The sequence below is a fragment of the Quercus lobata genome, chromosome 5 (assembly GCF_001633185.2).
Source record: "Quercus lobata isolate SW786 chromosome 5, ValleyOak3.0 Primary Assembly, whole genome shotgun sequence".
In the NCBI taxonomy this organism is placed as follows: Eukaryota; Viridiplantae; Streptophyta; class Magnoliopsida; order Fagales; family Fagaceae; genus Quercus; species Quercus lobata.
The window spans coordinates 66,326,441-66,344,359 of record NC_044908.1 but is presented as its reverse complement, the minus strand read 5'-3'; the positions used below and the strand labels follow the sequence as shown (position 1 = coordinate 66,344,359).

At 33.9% G+C, this 17,919-nt stretch overlaps 2 protein-coding genes across 7 annotated transcripts; one reads left to right on the top strand and one right to left on the bottom strand.

Moving 5' to 3' along the window:
- The first annotated feature begins 3,616 nt into the window (after positions 1 to 3,616).
- On the top strand, positions 3,617 to 8,910 carry LOC115989633 (probable galacturonosyltransferase 4). Of its 6 annotated transcripts, none has more exons than XM_031113430.1 (10): positions 3,617 to 4,310; positions 4,420 to 4,454; positions 4,567 to 4,608; positions 4,722 to 4,842; positions 4,996 to 5,216; positions 5,937 to 6,229; positions 6,394 to 6,751; positions 6,966 to 7,541; positions 8,011 to 8,347; positions 8,421 to 8,910. In XM_031113430.1, the coding sequence occupies exons 1-9, from the start codon at positions 4,208 to 4,210 to the stop codon at positions 8,284 to 8,286; spliced, it is 2,025 nt and encodes a 674-aa protein (XP_030969290.1). In that variant the 5' UTR covers positions 3,617 to 4,207; the 3' UTR covers positions 8,287 to 8,347; positions 8,421 to 8,910. The 6 variants fall into 6 exon arrangements, with proteins under 6 accessions (XP_030969290.1, XP_030969289.1, XP_030969288.1 ...); XM_031113429.1 differs by having other exon boundaries at positions 4,993 to 5,216; positions 8,455 to 8,910; XM_031113428.1 differs by having other exon boundaries at positions 4,993 to 5,216; positions 8,452 to 8,910.
- A 2,622-nt stretch (positions 8,911 to 11,532) lies between these two features.
- LOC115989419 (putative disease resistance protein At1g50180) lies at positions 11,533 to 14,917 on the bottom strand. The gene has a single exon (XM_031113095.1). The coding sequence runs from the start codon at positions 14,703 to 14,705 to the stop codon at positions 12,015 to 12,017; it is 2,691 nt and encodes an 896-aa protein (XP_030968955.1). The 5' UTR covers positions 14,706 to 14,917; the 3' UTR covers positions 11,533 to 12,014.
- Positions 14,918 to 17,919: the final 3,002 nt, after the last annotated feature.

Genomic DNA, 17,919 nt, shown 5'->3' with positions numbered 1-17,919 from the left:
AAAAGTTAAAATGAAAATAATTCCAAACTTTCAATATAATATAGTAATCTACAGCTTTCTAACTCTCACTTACGTATGAAACTAAGTAGTGTTCTGATCGCCACCCCATGTTTTATAGAAAAACGACACAGATACAGGGTTTTTACGTGAAGACAAAGAACTTAAAGAACAATGAAATGTAAAATATTGAAACCCTAGTCCGTAGCGGGTTGTAGCCATCTGCCGACACTTTTGTTTTGTTTTCCAGTGCTAGCTACCATGAGATTCTGATTTTTGTGGTGTTGATGTGACTTCCATCCATAACACACAGATATGGGCTCCATGAAAGTTAATGAAATGTACCTCAACTCTATGCTTGCTAGTAGAACGTTCTTTGGCTCAGGAGGGGTGGCCCAGCGGTATGGGATCCTGCGTACATGCTCATGGTCCTATGTTCGAGTCATGACAGGTACCATGTGAGGGGATTTTTATGGTATGTATTGCGTCTCACACTTTAGTTCTCTTAGGGTGTTAGGATGAGGTTTGTGGTATCCCAATCATAGTAGCTATAGCGAGAGGTGCCTCTATTAGGTCACGTTTTGGGGGATAAGTCACATATGATCGCCCCCTTTTTGTTCATAAAAAAAAAAAAAGTACAATGTTCTTTTTGAATGGTGCTTATATTAAATTCAGTTATTGGAATAATAAGGTTATCTTATACATGCATGCTTAACTAATTTCAGGAATCCAGAAAAATCTTGCTAGCAACTCTAGAATGAGTATAAAGCTAGCTACTTATCAAAAAAAAAAAAAAGAGTATAAAGCTAGCTAGCTTATGAAATATATTAATGGGTGGCCAAGTATTCAACAAATTGGCAATGAAATGGTAGTAGGCATTTGAGTTGAGGAAGAGAAAAGTACATTAGGACTTGGATTGAGAGAATGAGACCCAAAACAGGAAGGGTGTTTGCCACGTAGTGATTGTCTGTGACGTATAAAAGGCAGGTAAGCCTGATTAAAAACATGATTATTATGTTCACCAAAAAAAAAAAGATTATTATAATACGGTCAGATTCGTTTTCATGTTTGGATAACCAATATATATATATATATATATATATATAAAGAGGACCAACAGACGATAATTCTTAAATATTATTATTATAACTTTTTAGAGTTTTAAGTATCTGTTTATGTGATAATTGTGTTTTTTATTATTAGATTAAAATATTAATAGGTTGTTGATGTAGTTGAAAATTAAATTTCAAATATCTTATTCAATCATCAAAAACTTTATCAGTTAAGCTAATTATTAAAACCCACTAAAATATAATTTTTGATAAAAAGATAACTTTAATGATGAGACAAATTGATTCAAACTAGTGGATATTTTTATGTGGGGTGTGGCTTCTATTTAGTGTCCTGTGACACCGAATCAGTTGCGATCATGATATGTGTCTATTTTCAGACACGTGTCATGATCACAGCGAGTCCAATGCACTGAAGGCACTGGACAGAAGTCACGTCCTTTTATATATGCGTGGGAGGTCAACATTGATGTAGGAATTAGGAAATATAATTTTGATAAAACGATAACTCTAATGAGGAGACAAATTGATTCAAACTAGTGGATATTTTTATGTGGGGTGTGGCTTCTATTTAGTGTCCTGTGACACCGAATTAGTTGCGATCATGATATGTGTCTATTTTCAAACACGTGTCATGATCACAGCGAGTCCAATGCACTGAAGGCACTGGATAGAAGTCACGTCCTTTTATATATGCATGGGAGGTCAACATTGATGTTGGAATTAGGAAATATAATTTTGATAAAACGATAACTCTAATGAGGAGACAAATTGATTCAAAGTAGTAGGTGTTTTATGTGTATGAGAGGTCAACATTGATGTAGGAATCTGAAAATATAGTAAATTAATAGAAAAGTAGTAGTAGTGGATGGGAAAGAGATCTGGGTGAGAATTGAGCAATTGGGGCATAGGCTCGTGATACACTCTGTCGGGTACAACTACAAGTGGACCCTAACTAAGGACGCAAGAAAGCGAGTAAAACCGCAGGGGTTGGGAAAGTAAGAGGAGGCATGGATTAAGTCGTAAAACGCCATCATAAAAAGAGCCGTCAATCACGGGTGTGCACTGTCCAGTTTTTACTGCTACAGTTCAATCGGTAGTCGTACCCATCACAACAAAAGAAAACATTGTTTGAGCAGCATTGGTTAATGTATTCTTGGATTTTAAAGTAATTTGGGTTTATATTTTAATTTTAAATTAGTAAAGGGGTGTTTGATAATGTTATTTCAGTAATATTGTTTGTATTTTTTTAAAAATAAATGTAAGTGAAAAAATATGTAAAAAAATATGTAATATTGTTTAAATACTGAAAACTGTTTTTCTATTTATACTACTAAACAACCTTTAAATCATTTTAGATATCATTCAAATAAATTGATATTAAAATTTTTAAAATTCAAAGTATTTTATTTTTTAAAATTATCTAAACAACTATTTTCATACGTCTAAATTATGCTATCCAAATGTAATGTAATTACATAATTGAAATAAATTCATTTTTTTTAATAAATTCAACCATATCATTATTCATTATTAATGTAATTGCATCATTGGAATTTTTATAAATAAATATGAGGACCTTTTATTATTATAAAATTAAGACATTAATTAATATATATATAAAAAAATAATAGTCAAAATCTGAATTTAAATCTCTTATTTGAGTACAAATAAATTTTAACAAGTGGATTTAATTAGAACCCACCATTAGATAGTTGAATTATACTGAAGAACTGAAGACATATTACCAAATTGTACCTAAGATTTATTTAATTACACACAACTTAATACTTAATTATTCATTCTCAACAAATAAATTGTTTAAATTATATGAAATTATCATTAACTTAAATAATTAGTGAAATATTGTTAATTGATATTTTTTATGAAAAAAAATATGTTGTATTATTTTTTAGGAAAAAAAAAGAAATGATATGTTCACAACATTTTTACATCATTTTCACAACAAATCATAGATGTCAAATTGTTACTGGTTGTTATTGTTGGGTTAAAAAAGTAATCTCAGTGCTAAATTCAAATTTGAACCAATAACAGCTAATTACTTATGATTTGTTATGAAAATGTTGTAAAAGTGTTATAAATGTAACACTTCTCGGAAAAAAAATGTTGTTATTTTTACTTTTTATTTTTATGAATTAATGTTAGATAATGTGGTATAAACACAAATGATTGCAGTAAACTAATAATAAAATCTAAATCACTATTCTAAGTAAAGAATATGACATGTGTATTGAATACATACATCTACTAAAACACTTAAGTAATTGTATACAAAGTGACACGTTATATTTCCCAACCATTATACCTTTTATTCCAAAATTAGAAACTCTAGAAAGAGTTAAAAAAAAAAAAAAACTCTTCTAGAGTTTTTTTTTAAAAAAAAAAGACAACTCAAAACTCAAGAAGAGTAAAATGTTCGAAACACGGCTAAAAGGCGCGTGTTTCATTTATTTATTTATTTATTTTGAAACCGTTTCATTTATTGATTATACCATAATTAATCACGCCACTTCTTTCTCTAATTCTCTCCCAAAAAAAAAAACAAACACACACACAATTCTTTTAACCTATCCTTTTCTGCGATATCACCTCTCTCTCTCTCTCTCTCTCTCTTTCTCACTCATCAATGTCCTGCTGTTATTATCAGAGCCGTCTCTCCCATCTCTCTGTATGTTGCGTTGTAAGTATTTTGTTCACTTCTTGTTTTCTCTCTTGTTACTACTGTGATTAGCATTACCAAGGTGTTGTCTTAGTTAAAAAAAAAATAACATTGTAGAGAGCGAGTCCGAGGTTGTCTTTCTTCTTCTTCTTCTCTCTGCCTCTTTGCTTTTCTAAGCTCTAAGAATCACAAAATTGTCTGATGTGAGCGAGCAACACACCTTTTTTTTTTCTTCTTCTTCCTTCTACAGCAAATCTGTCTGTTTTAGTTTTATTCTATGTTCAATGGATAAAAGGGTAAAGCAACGGTCTTAAATTTTTGTCAAGAAAGTATCCAAAGAATAAAGTTAATAAAGTGGTTTTCAATTTTTCTTTCTTTCTTGCTTCTTCTTTATACAATAACAACATTAGATTTTGTAAAAGAGATAAGAGAGAAAGAGAGAGAGAAAAAAAAGAAAGATATGGTGGTGAGGAATTTGGTGTTGGTTTTGCTGTTTGTGACGGTGGTTGCTCCGATTGTTCTGTACACCGACCGCCTCGGCACTTTCAAGACCTCTTCTTCTTGTAAGTTTTTTTTGTTTTTGTTTTTAGATTTGTTTCAAGTTTTCTCTTTCTGGGTTTTTTCTCTTTTGGTGATTTGAACATTCTTTGCTTTGCTTTGCAATTTCTGCAGCTAGAGACGAATTTGTTGAAGATGTTACAACTGTTGTAAGTAGTATATACTTTTCTTTTATTTGGAAACAAGGGCTATTCTCTTTTGGGTGTATCTTGTATTTTGATTTTTCATTAACCAAATCTAAATCTCTGGTTAACTACACAGACTTTGAATGGCCATAACGAGCGTCTAAATGTGCTGCCCCAGGTAATACTTGTTCCTTTTTTGGGTTCTCTTTTGATGATGCATCCATATTAGTTAATTTGGAGTGGTAAATTTCAGATCTTTACTCTTCAAATTATTTGGTTTTTGCTGTATAGGAATCGGCAACCACCATTAAAGAACCGATTAGAATTGTTTATTCAGATACCTCAACCAAATCTCTTCCAAATTCAGATGATTTAGACCTACAGGACACCCACATTGCTGTTTCAGGTCAAGGTACTCCTTAAAAAGTCCTTTTTCTGGTTCTAATTTCTGTTCTGTTTTGTAATTACTAAAACCAATATTTGCACAATTGCACAATTGCACAATTGTTCTCATCTTTATAATTTTCTGCTTGGTATTTATATCATTTATATATGCATTTAGTAGAATCAAGGTCTACCAGAGTATTATCTATGACAGACGAGGAAGAACAAGATCAAAGAACTAACCTCATCAGGGAGGTCACAGATTCACTCGAGGAAGCAAATGACTCAAATGAGCATAATACTGACACAAACACTCACAAAGACATTGGGGAAGATACAATTGATGCAGATGACCAAGCTGACCAGTCATCAGATAATGCCTCTCAAAATACTCAAAATATGGTATATGATTTATATTTTTTTCCCTTTAACTTGCTTCTTTTTTTTTTTTTTTTTTTGATTGTCAAATTTGTACTGGTTGGTGCTGCTCCTATTTGTAAAAGTCTTTTGATAGCTCTGTTTTATGTTAGAAATAGAATTGCATACATTACAAATGCTGTGATACTTCTGTGCTCCTCATCGTGCTTAGGGTGCTCTTTTGTTGACTTGATGTTTATTAGTGGGTTTCAGCATCTAACATATTGTAGTAAAATCTACTGTGGGACTTGTCATTTGGATGTTGGAAATAGTATGTCCTAATAGTCAACCCACAAAAAAAGAAAAAAAGAAAAAAAAGGTCATTCTGACTATCTTGTGTATTGCTTGGATTCTGCAAATCCCTAGCATGAATGTTTATGACTTAGTATTTGAATTTTTTTTTAACCATGTTATATCATGTCTCCTTGAAATAGGGGTTAAACTATTATGTTTGATATTTATTTTGATTATTATCATTGTTGCCTATTGTTATCGAATTTTTTTATCCTAATCATTTGATGAAATATGCTTTCTTTGCAAACTTCTTATCTCTGATTCATGCATATTATCTTGAATAACCGCATCCATGCCAAACTCTGGGCCTTTTTGTCCCCTTTTCCCCCTATCTACCTTTTGGAAAACTGGAATATTTATTGTGCATTTTAATCTTCTTTTTTTTATAATTATTTTCCATTTTTTGTCCAGGAAATAAAGCATGAGAAACAATCCACTAAGCATGAGCAACAAACCACTCAAACTTCAACTAAGGTTAAAAAGAAGGAACGCAAAAAACCTGACACTAGCATACAGAATGACCAAACAGCTATGCCAGATGCTCGGGTGCTGCAACTCAAAGATCAGATCATCAGGGCAAAGGTTTATCTATCCCTCCCAGCCACAAGAAACAATCCTCACTTTACAAGGGAGCTTCGGGGTCGGATGAAGGAAGTTCAGCGAGTACTTGGGGATGTGAGAAAAGATTCTGAACTGCCAAGGAAGTAAGTCTTCTCTTTTAACATATTAATATGCCGACAACCTAATTTTCTCAATTTTTTCCTTCAAATATTGATCTTATTATTAGGTTCTCTGTTTGGCTTGCAACTGTTTAAATTCTCCCATCTTTCTCTGCCTTAAATTGTTGGTATGGTTTATTTTTATGCAGTGCCTACGACAAATTGAAGGCAATGGAGCAAACATTGGCCAAAGGAAAGCAGCTTCAAGATGACTGTGCTTCTGTGGTGAAGAAGCTGAGAGCTATGCTCCACTCAACCGAAGAGCAGCTCCGAGTGCACAAAAAGCAGACTATATTCTTGACTCAATTGACAGCAAAAACGATTCCTAAAGGTCTGCATTGTCTTCCATTGCGCCTTACAACTGAGTATTATACCTTGAATTCTTCTCAACATGACTTTCCAAATCAAGAGAAGTTAGAAGACCCTCAGTTGTTCCATTATGCATTATTCTCCGATAACGTATTAGCAGCAGCAGTTGTTTTAAACTCAACTATAACATATGCTAAGGTAATTTTCACTCTTGATATAGCTATTCCCTTTAATTGCTAAGAAAGAAATTTTGGAATGGCTATTCTAAGACTCTTGTTCCCACACCCTCTTTCTTTTGTTGAACTTCCCCACCTGCAAAAAAAATAAATAAAAAATAATAATAATAATCTGCTATTTCAATGTTTGATATTTTTGTTTGACATCTCAAATTTATTGTTTGGAATTCTGGCAGGACCCTTCGAAGCATGTTTTCCACATTGTTACTGATAGGCTAAATTATGCAGCAATGAGGATGTGGTTTTTGGCAAATCCACCAGGCAAAGCTTCTATCCAGGTTCAGAACATTGAAGAATTTACATGGCTAAATGCAAGTTATAGTCCAGTTCTCAAGCAGTTGGGTTCACAGTCCATGATAGACTATTACTTCAGAGCTCATCGAGCCAATTCTGATTCAAATTTGAAGTACCGGAACCCAAAATACTTATCTATCCTCAATCATCTTCGATTTTATTTGCCAGAGATCTTCCCAAAGCTCAACAAAGTGTTGTTCTTGGATGATGATATTGTTGTAAAGAAGGATCTCACTGCCCTTTGGTCTCTTGATTTGAAGGGGAATGTTAATGGTGCTGTTGAGACTTGTGGAGAGAGCTTCCATCGTTTTGATCGGTATCTGAACTTCTCAAATCCTCTTATCTCAAAGAATTTTGACCCTCATGCATGTGGATGGGCATATGGGATGAATATCTTTGATTTGGATCAATGGAAGAGGCAAAACATCACAGGATTGTACCACAGATGGCAAAAGCTGGTAATGATTATAATTTTAGATCCTTTTTCATGGATGATGCTCTTGTCTGGTTTTAATACTTGTGTTTGGTTGACAACTATCTTGGTGCATGTGACACCTAAACATAACACACAATGAAAAACATCAATCTAAATTCTAGAGCTTTATAAACATTTATCCATACACTAGCATGAATTTCAACCTAATACCACATATATCATGGCCATTTGGGTGGGATTCATAATTTTGTCTCCAATATACTAAAACTAGGGCTAAATGTAACTTAAGTCCAATGGGATGTCCAAAGGCTCCACTAATGTCTTTAAGTACAACAAGGGCAGATGGTTTTTGTTTGACATGTTACTGTTGGGTATAGGTATAGCATGCGTTTTTGCTCTGTTCATATGGTATACATATGCATTCAGTTACTCAGTATTCAAAGCATTACAAGAGATTTTGACATCAATTCTTTTAATCTTTTCCCTTGCAGAATCAGGACAGACAGTTGTGGAAGTTGGGAACTCTGCCACCTGGTCTCATAACATTTTGGAAGCGCACTTATCCACTTCATCGATCCTGGCATGTGCTAGGCCTTGGTTACAACCCTAATGTAAATCAAAAGGAAATTGAGAGAGCAGCTGTCATACACTATAATGGCAACATGAAACCATGGCTTGAGATAAGCATACCCAAGTATAGAAACTATTGGACAAGATATGTTGACTATGATCATCTATATTTGCGGGAGTGCAACATTAATCCATGAAATGGCTCTTCTTTATCATTAAAGTTTCCTCTACAATATCTCTGTGGCCACAATTTTTCAGGTCTGCTTCTTTTTCTATGTAGTATTTTTTTTTTTTTTTTTTCAGTTTAATTCTTACGCCTTTTAATTATTAGTATTATTTGTATTTGTTAAATATTGGCATAGAAGAACGGAAGCCCCAGTGGATGATGTACTTACTTTTGGGATCTTTAGTCACACGCATCTGCAGAATTGGAGCTGTTATTGTAAATGATTTGAAGCTTGATTTTAGGCTGTCCTTAGAGAGTATGTCATCGTCTCATGGTAATGTATATTAGATTCTTTTAGATTTGCAGTACTTCCTCAGAAAGCAGTATCCAGTTTGCTATCTCTTGGCATCAGTAATGATGAATATATACATTTTTTGTTTTTCTTTTGAGTTTGTTGAGATAAATTTCAAATGCAGCTACGAGTTGTCTTATAGTCAGGTCATTTGTGTAAGTTGGTTGTTGCTAACTGTGGTTTCCATTGCAAGGGTCTGCAGCTGCCTTTTAATTGCTGTGCTTGTTGCTTTCTTATGTTGTAATTAAGACAATCAACCTACTTTGGGCTATCAAATCTTTATTTTTTGGTTCATGGCGATAAGTATCTTTTTGACAAAACTTTGCTTGTTATGTGATATTGTATTATATTTAAAAGACTTAATTGTTATCTAATATTGTGGTGGTTAACAATCAAGAGGGAGGGACTACAATAACTTTTTATAGGGTTGGTATTGATTTGCAATCCTATGGCATGCATTGCATACTTTAATACCTTCCTTTTGCAATGTTTATTTTGTATAGCCAAGTACAGATTTGCTGATTCTTTGCATCTATTTTTTTAGTGCTTAAAGAGTGTGATTTAAAGAAAGTGTTGGTGATGGTGGTGGTGGTGGTGGTTGTGAATGGATTGGCATCTAGCAATAATAAATAAAAGAAGAAGAGGTGAGTGAGAGAGCATGATAATTAAGAGGTAGTTACCCAAAAAAGAATGCTTTGAGAAAACAAAAGAGCGAAAATGGGAGTGTTACAGCAAAGCAAAAGACCTTTTCCAAATAAACAAGTAAAGTTGGATGTTGTATCTTGTATGGCATTGAATTTTGACTATGGTTTGGCCTCGAAGGAGGTACAGGCTGTCGCAATTACTAAGATTTCTTAGTATATGAATAATGAAACATAATAATAATAATAATAATAATAATAATAATAATAATAATACTTTAATCAATAACAATGAATGGCAACTGGCAAGGCACCTGGTGAGTAGAGTACAGAGACAGAGAGAGAGAGAGAGAGAGAGAGAGAGAGACGTAGTAGTCACGTGGTGGTGGGAGCACATTTTGTCCACTTTCAACTAAATTGGTCCTGTGGTGTAGTCCCAACGCATTGTTTATTTATTGATAATACATTTCGCTAGAATGGTTTACGTGGTCCCCATGGAAGAAATTTTGAGCTCTGCATTTTCACATGGTTGTCAATTCCGTATCAATCGGTAATAAGATTATATATATATATATATATATATATATATATATATATTTATATATATTTCGTTTTGGTCGCAAAAATTAGTATTACTACTTTAACACTCTTTTTCCTTTTTCCTTGATCTGTACACGTATTTTGGTCGGAACGCATTTCGCGGCTTTTAAAAAGCTTCACTTTCACGTCACATGATTCATTGTCTCATCTCATATTATATTATATTATAAATTATATATAATAAAAGTTGGGTTTAGATGTCGTAGTTGCATCATATGGTTTCATCAAATTGTAGAAATTTTATTAAATTTTTAGATTTTTAAAAAACTGAAAAGGAATAGTATACAAAAATTATTTTTAGATTAAAATTATTTTTTTATTCGTTAGGATATATTTCTTAAATGAAGGGATAATATTTAACATACAAAAATTTAATTTAGATAATATTTATCATCAAATTAACATTATTTTTTTATTTGTTAGGATATATTTCTTAAATTAGGGGATGATATATAACATACAAAAATTTAATTTAGATAATATTTATCATCTAAATTTTCAAAATTTTAATATTATTTTATCAAAATATCAAGCTACAAAACTTGATTATTAAGGGATAAGTACAATCCAAATTCTTCAAGAGGTGATTAATATAAATTGGGCTTAGACGCCGTGGTTGCGTCATGTGGCTTTGCCAAATTGCAGAAATTTTATTAAATTTTATATTTTTAAATAATTTTAGATTTATCAATTGTTTAGTACCTTTTTTTTAAAAATAATTATCAACTTAAAATTCAATTTGGAATTATCAATTTAATTTAGTAGGAAGAAATCTTACCCCTTATTTTAGTGAGATAATTATTTACACTAGATAATTTTTTCTTTTATCTTTATTAAATCTATTATAATATATAATTATTTATACATTTATTTTATAAGTTTTTTTTTATAAAACCGTACGTTGCATGGGCTACAACTAGTATTATTATAAATCAGTACTTCTTGTCTTGGAGAAACTGTTTGTGCTGAAAAGTGAAAAGTATCAACGTTGGTATATGTTGGCCCGAAATCTTAAAAATATGATATTTTGTATAGGCTGAGCTCACAATCACTCCCAAATTTAGTGGTTAGGTGTTTCGTGTCTAAAGTTCAATCCCTCCAATCCCCCCCCCCCCCCCACCCCCCTCCCCAAAAAAAAAATTGTTATGAATTTTGGGCAACAACTCAGGCTAATGGACTGGGCTAACAGGTTAGGCTAATGGATTGGGCTAACAGGCCGGCCTAACAGGTGCCCATGGGTAAAGAAACCAACCCATAGCCTGCCCCATTGGACTGCTAGGCCAGTCCATGGGTCATGGACTATTTGATGACCATTATGGTATTGTTACAATTTTAAATAGTTCAGGACAAGGGAACAACCAGGCTCATATAACCAGCCTCAAAGAAAATCATTTATTAAAGTCCGCCAAGGGAACAACCAGGCTCATATAACCAGCCTCAAAGAAAATCATTTATTAAAGTCCGCCCTCAACGCTGTTAATCCGAAAGCACGAAGCCGAGGGCACTATTTGTTGGGCCTCATTGCTGTTACATACTATGTTTTGGGCAAGTAGTGTGGGCTTAAGTAGAATAAGCATAAGGAGACAAGTATGCAAGCAATAGAGTCATTACCTGATTTTACACACAGCCCCTCTAAAATTGGCTAGGCATACAAATTAGTTATATCCAGGCTTTCCTCCCCAGTGTTGGCAGAAGACATTTTACAACAGTTCAACCAACAAAAGAAAAATTAAAAGTACAAACAATTAAAACTAACAGTTTAGAAGTGAAGTGTCTGGGGTTTTAGAATGAGATTGTAGCTAACTGACATGAAGCAAGTAGGTGATCACAGTGAGTCTACCCAGTAATTATCTGCCAAGGCTTACATGACAGACGTACGGGAACTACACGAGTGATCTGGTGCTCAAAGAGTCCTGAAGTCTCATCAAGAAAATAAAATTTGTAAATGCATACATTTTGAATAAAAATGGAACATACAAGATGTAGAAAATATATTGGTTAACTACAGAATAAATAGGATTGACCTTGTTTCTGCAGTACCATACGATGCTTTCATCTTTCCCTGTGTATTCATGCTAAGTCCTACATCTTCTCTCCATGTAGAACTAAGAGCATAACACATTTATTTTGCACCAGGAGAATCCACCCCATATGAGAACACTGATCCTACATTCTAACAATAGATGGGATGTGTTGGATTTTATACCAATCATCTCCATTGTCTTGTTCAATCCTATCTTCAAATGTTTCAGGCATATCCTCCACGACCAATTCTTTTAGACTAGTCACATACTGTAATCCTTCAGGAAGCATCTTCAGTTCTCCGCAACCAGTGATAAATAAGCGTCTAAGGCTTGGTAGTGCTCCTTCCTCCACTCGCCATTCCTCTAAATTATCCAAGTCCTGGAGTTCCAAGATATGGAGCCTAGGAAACCCATCAGAAGAGCAAATCATTTTCCTTCCAGAAAAGGAATTGGATAACAATTTGAGCATCCTAAGATTAGGTAGTCTCTCCAATGTCGTGAATGGGTCATGCACAAGTTGTGACATTTTCAGTGACAGTTTGCTTAGATTTGGCTGAATATGTTGTGGTTCAGGAAGCTTCTCTATAGGTCCAGAAAGATACAGCTTATGAATATTTTGACTCAAAATCAACCTCAAAGTGGGCTCCAAAATTGGATCAGTGCCAATTAAACTAAAATTTTCAAGATTGATTAATTTGAGAAGAGACTTGGACAATGCCTCAGCTTGTGAACCAAAACATCCATGGATTCCAAGTTTTCTAAGACTTGTCAACTTCCCCAAGAAATTAGGAATCCATATATTACCATAAATAGATACAGTTGATAAGGTTGCAAGGTTCATTGAAGAGACATAAGATGGTGGATTACCTGTTATAGCAGTCTTATGCAAATACAAGTGCCTTATACTTTGCATCTTCCAAATTTCATTTGGAACTCTGCTGATCTTTGTGCCCCTTATATCTAGTGTTTGCAGGTTCCTTAAGTTATCAATGGGGAATGGTATTCTTTGCAATTTAGTATTCTTCAATCCCAAGTATCGCAAATGAATGAGTTCTCTCATCTCTTTCGGTAATACATGGGCAGTCACACCCTCTAGATCTACCACCCTAAGCAACTTGTGGCTTCGAAGTAGGGATGTCCATTGGTCTCTCCTATGAAATTCTTCATATCTTGAGAAGCACAACATTGAACGAAGGTGAGAATTGGACTGCCTAAAATACATGTACGTCTCAAGAGTTGTATGGACTGCAATTCGACGTGTTGAAGTCATAGAGGGGCAAAAATTAACGTTCTCAAGGATTTGAAGAAACTTACATTCTTTTGCCTCAGACAATGCAAGATCTCGTAAAAGATCATGGATGCGGCAAGTCTTGATTTTCCCATTGTGCCTCTTTTCAGCCACTTGAATCATGCTTCTATCAACCAACTCCTCCAAAAAATCTTGAGCAACATCTTCCATAGATTCTTGACCCCTTTGTCGAACAAATCCTTCAGCTATCCACAACAGGATTAGTTTTCCCACTCGGATTTCAGAATCTTCAGGGAAAAGTCCAAAATAAAGGAAGCATGGCTTCAAATAATATGGCAAGTCATTATAACTGAGAGCCAATATTTCCATCAGTTGCTTTGGATCATGAGTCAGCTGCCAGTCTACACTTTGCAACACCCTCAACCAAACACCAGGGGCCTTCTCTTTTCTAGAGAGAAGCCCTCCAAGAATAACAACTGCCAAAGGCAAGCCTCCGCATTTGGCAACAATCTGTTTTCCCAATCCCTCCAACTCGGGGGGACAAGCAATAGAATCACCTTCTTCTAAAAAGGCCTTCTTTGTGAATAGTTCCCAACTCTCAGCATCGTTTAGAAAACGTAATTCATGGATAGGGCTCCTTGGATCGCCGTGAATAGCTACATCCCTATTGCGAGTTGTAAATAGAACTCTGCTGCCATTCATTATATCTGGAAAGATGGCTTTTAAGTCATCCCAGGCCTCAATATTCCATATATCATCCATGACAATCAAGTACCTCTTCTTGCTCAACACTCTGGATACTCTCTCCTCTAGATCGTCTCTATTCATTGCTGCCAATATGCCTTTCTCGATCATCAGAACCTTTTTACCAATCTCATTAAGAAGCTCTCTCCCACTGTACTCTTGAGAAACATAAACCCAAGCACAAACATCAAAGTGTCTCTTAACATCGTTACAATTATACACTTTCTTGGCTAGAGTTGTTTTGCCCAAGCCACCCATCCCAACAATCGAAATAACACTTCGCCTTGGTGTTTTTTGATCAAGTAACCTCGTCACCAACATCTTGATGTCTTCATCGAAGCCAATGATATCATGATCATCAATCCGAGGAGAGGATCGCCTCCGCTCAATCAATCTATCACATGCATAACTACCCCTCTCTGCACCTATATTTTCAATCCCATATCTTACTCTACTGGTGGATATCTCTTGGATTCTTATCTTGATACTCTGTATCTCCTTGGCAAGTTCACGCCTAGCTTCCAAATCACTGAAAAAGAATCTAGACCTCTTGATGAACCCAATGAATCCTGGTTTTTTGGGTCTGCTTCTTAACTTGAGGATGAAGATGTCGATGACATCTTCAACATCATAAGCAACATCTCTTATGTCTCTGACCCAATTCTTCACTCTTTCATCTCCCTTTTGCTTCACATCTGCATCTTTTAGGAAGCACTGTATTCGTGTCAACTCCCTGTCTATTAAGTCAACTTGTCCATGGACTTCATACAGTGACACTACTTCTTCAATGAGCAGATCAGAAAGCTTTCCTGTAACAAATGAAACAATAGCTTCTGCCATTTGTTGGGTTTTGTTTGCTTTAACTTGGTGCTTTGGAGTGCTGAACAGGTGGATTTAGAAGCCAGATTCTGATCAGTATTCTAAGCTATTGCAATTGAGACTGAATTTTCTTGTGGCAGCTCTCCCAATTATTAGCCTTTTCACATTACATTTTCCATGAAATTTCCCAGCATCTTCTTTTCTATTAGGCGAAAATTCTTCAATATTGTTAATTGAAAGGGAGAGGTGGTCAAAATCAGGACAATTAGGATAGTGCGTTTCCAATAGAATCATATAAAAAGAGAATCCCACCCAACATTTCAACTTTTTAAGGAAGTCACACCATCTAGTCTTTTTTTAACCATTGACTTGCCTTTACAGTTTTAGTGTTTTAGTATACCTTTTACAATTGAAACTTCATGATCATGCCTACATCATTTAGTCAAGCCATCAATTTGGTTTACTTTAGAAACTTTTGTTTTTCCATTCCCATTTTCCACTAGTCTAACAGCAGTCAATTATTAAAATCTGTCCATAACAAATTTCTCATCGATGGTCTAATGGTCTCTTCAATAATGAATGTGGCTTGACCCATGCTTGTGCCATTGTCTATAGTATACTAATGCATAAGAAGATCTTATGAAGTTAAGAGTTAGAGTGACGGAGCTAAGTCGTTGAATCGCACCAAGTCATAGATACACACAAAGTCTTATTCTCTCTCACATCTCTCTTGAAAAAAAGTAGTTATTCTCTCTTCTTTTTTTTCTTTTTTTTTTAAAAATTCTTTTTTGCAACTCTACTTTGTTTTGATGAATTATTGTGATTTTTAAAACCCTATTTTGAGTTCATACATTTTGAAGTTGTATTTTTTTAGTTCCACATCACGAGTAGTCTCTCTCTCTCTCTCTACAATAAAATTTAGAGAATAAATTATACATATTCAGTATAAGTTTAATATGAATTTTGATTATCAAGATAATCTCTTTTAAGAAAATGAATAATTTGTTTAAATAAAAATTACACACACACATATATATTTTGCTTAAATATATAATCAACCTCATGCAATTCATTTAAAAGTAACGACATTATAACAAATGAATAACTGCTCTAAAAATTATATTTGTGTATTCATAGCTTTGATGTTTAGAAAGACTTTCACTTAAATTTAGCCGTATCAAAGTGGATTGAAATGATCTGCCCTTTATTCTCAAAGTGGACTGAAATGCTATATTAATGTGGCTCAATAAAAGTGTAGTAATAATAAATACTATACTTAAGATTTTAGATATTATGAGTTTGAGATTTATATATATATTTTTAATAAATTTGGATTTAGGTTAGGTGCTTTCAACCCAAACATGTATTTTCTCATTATGTAAGTGCACAAAAATAGATCGAAGTGGACCAAAAGGAATTGAAGTGATTTGAATGGACCAAATGGAACAAAGTGGACTAAAAGGACCAAATAGGACTGAATAAGAACGAATGGACTAAATAGGACCGAAGTAGACAGACTGGACCAAAGTGGACAGACTGTACCAAAAAGAAGTAATGTGGATTGAATAGGACTGAAGTGGATAGAATAGACCGAATAGAACCAAAGTGGACAAAATATACGAAATAGGACCAAAGTAGACCGAATGGCACGAATAGGACTGAAGTGGATCAAAGTGGACAGAATAGGATCAATATGGACTGAAATAGGACCAAATAAAAACCAAAATAGATGGAATGGATTGAATAGGACCAAAGTGGACAGAATGGACCTAAGTGGAAAGAATAGGACCAATATTGACCGAATAGGGCCAATGTGAACTGAATGGACCGAATTTTACTGAAGTGGACTGAATAAGATCGAATGAACTGAATTGGACTGAATAGAACTTTAGTGGACAGAATGGACTAAATTGGACTAAATAGGACAATTGGACCAAATAGAACCAATGTAGACTAAATAAGACTTTTGAATATTTATCATTTTTATTGCATTTTTAGGGCTCATATTTTTAATTTCTAATGTCTATTTTAGTATTTTCTTTGTATTTTTTTTTTTAACTTAAAACTAAAGAGTTTAGCTCAAATATAATAGAATTTCATACTTTTTAACCCAAATATTAAGAAAAAAAAAAGAATTTTTGAGCTAAACTTGAAAATGAAACCTACAAAAAGAAACAATTTAAGGCTCCATTAGTCTAAAATGGATTAAAAGAGGACCGAAATTGACCGAATTGGACCCAAGTGGAACAAGCTAGACCAAATAGAAATTATTTAATTTTTAGGGAGAGCAAATTATCTTCAAAAAAGTTTAGAGAAAAATTATACATTATATTACAATAGAAAATAATTATTTATTCCTATGCATTGCGTTGATCTGCAACTAGTATGTCATTATACATTACACACGTCATTTTGACATTTCATCCTAAAATAGATTATACATGTCATCTTTATATGTCAACCTACGATAGATTTTACTTGTTATTTTAGGATAGATTTTACAAGTCATCCTAAGATAGATGATACATGCCATCCTAGGATAAGTTACATGTCTTTACCTTTGTGTCATTTCACATGTACATGCATATGTTTTAAGATCATAAAATTTCAAATGTTTCAATAGTTATTTAAATGTTGAAATGTAATATTAAATTCAAAACAAGGTATATCCTTTTGGATATGCGTTGTGGGGTGCCTAACACATTTTTCATATGTAACCGAATTTCTGAGTCTATAATTTCTGGCTTGAGATGTTTTTTCTAGTTTAGCTTAAGAGCCTTAGGATTTTCTTAGATAAATTTAGGAAATAAAATTTATTAAACTTATGTGACCAATCACACTATAGAATTTCAATAGTTGGTGACGACTCCTTAAAATGAACATAGGTAAAAATATTCACTTGCACACATCCTACTCTAGTGTTGTACACATGTCACACACTTGTTTGTTTTTATAAACAACACGCACGTCGCCAAGTGCAAAATGTCCCAAACAATGGAACGTCGTTGAAACATGGTGAAAATCCGGGTACTACGTACAAAGGGGATATAATAAGAGTATTTTTTATGAGTCCCATGCACAGATTTTCAAGTACAATCCATGTGTCCAATTTTTGTTTCTTCTTTTCATTATGATTTGACTCCGTTGTCGTCAAGAGTTTAAGACCTAGTTGAGTTTTGGCTATCAATCTCATCACCTCCATCCTATACAAATCTCTTCTTCTCTTTTTTATTTC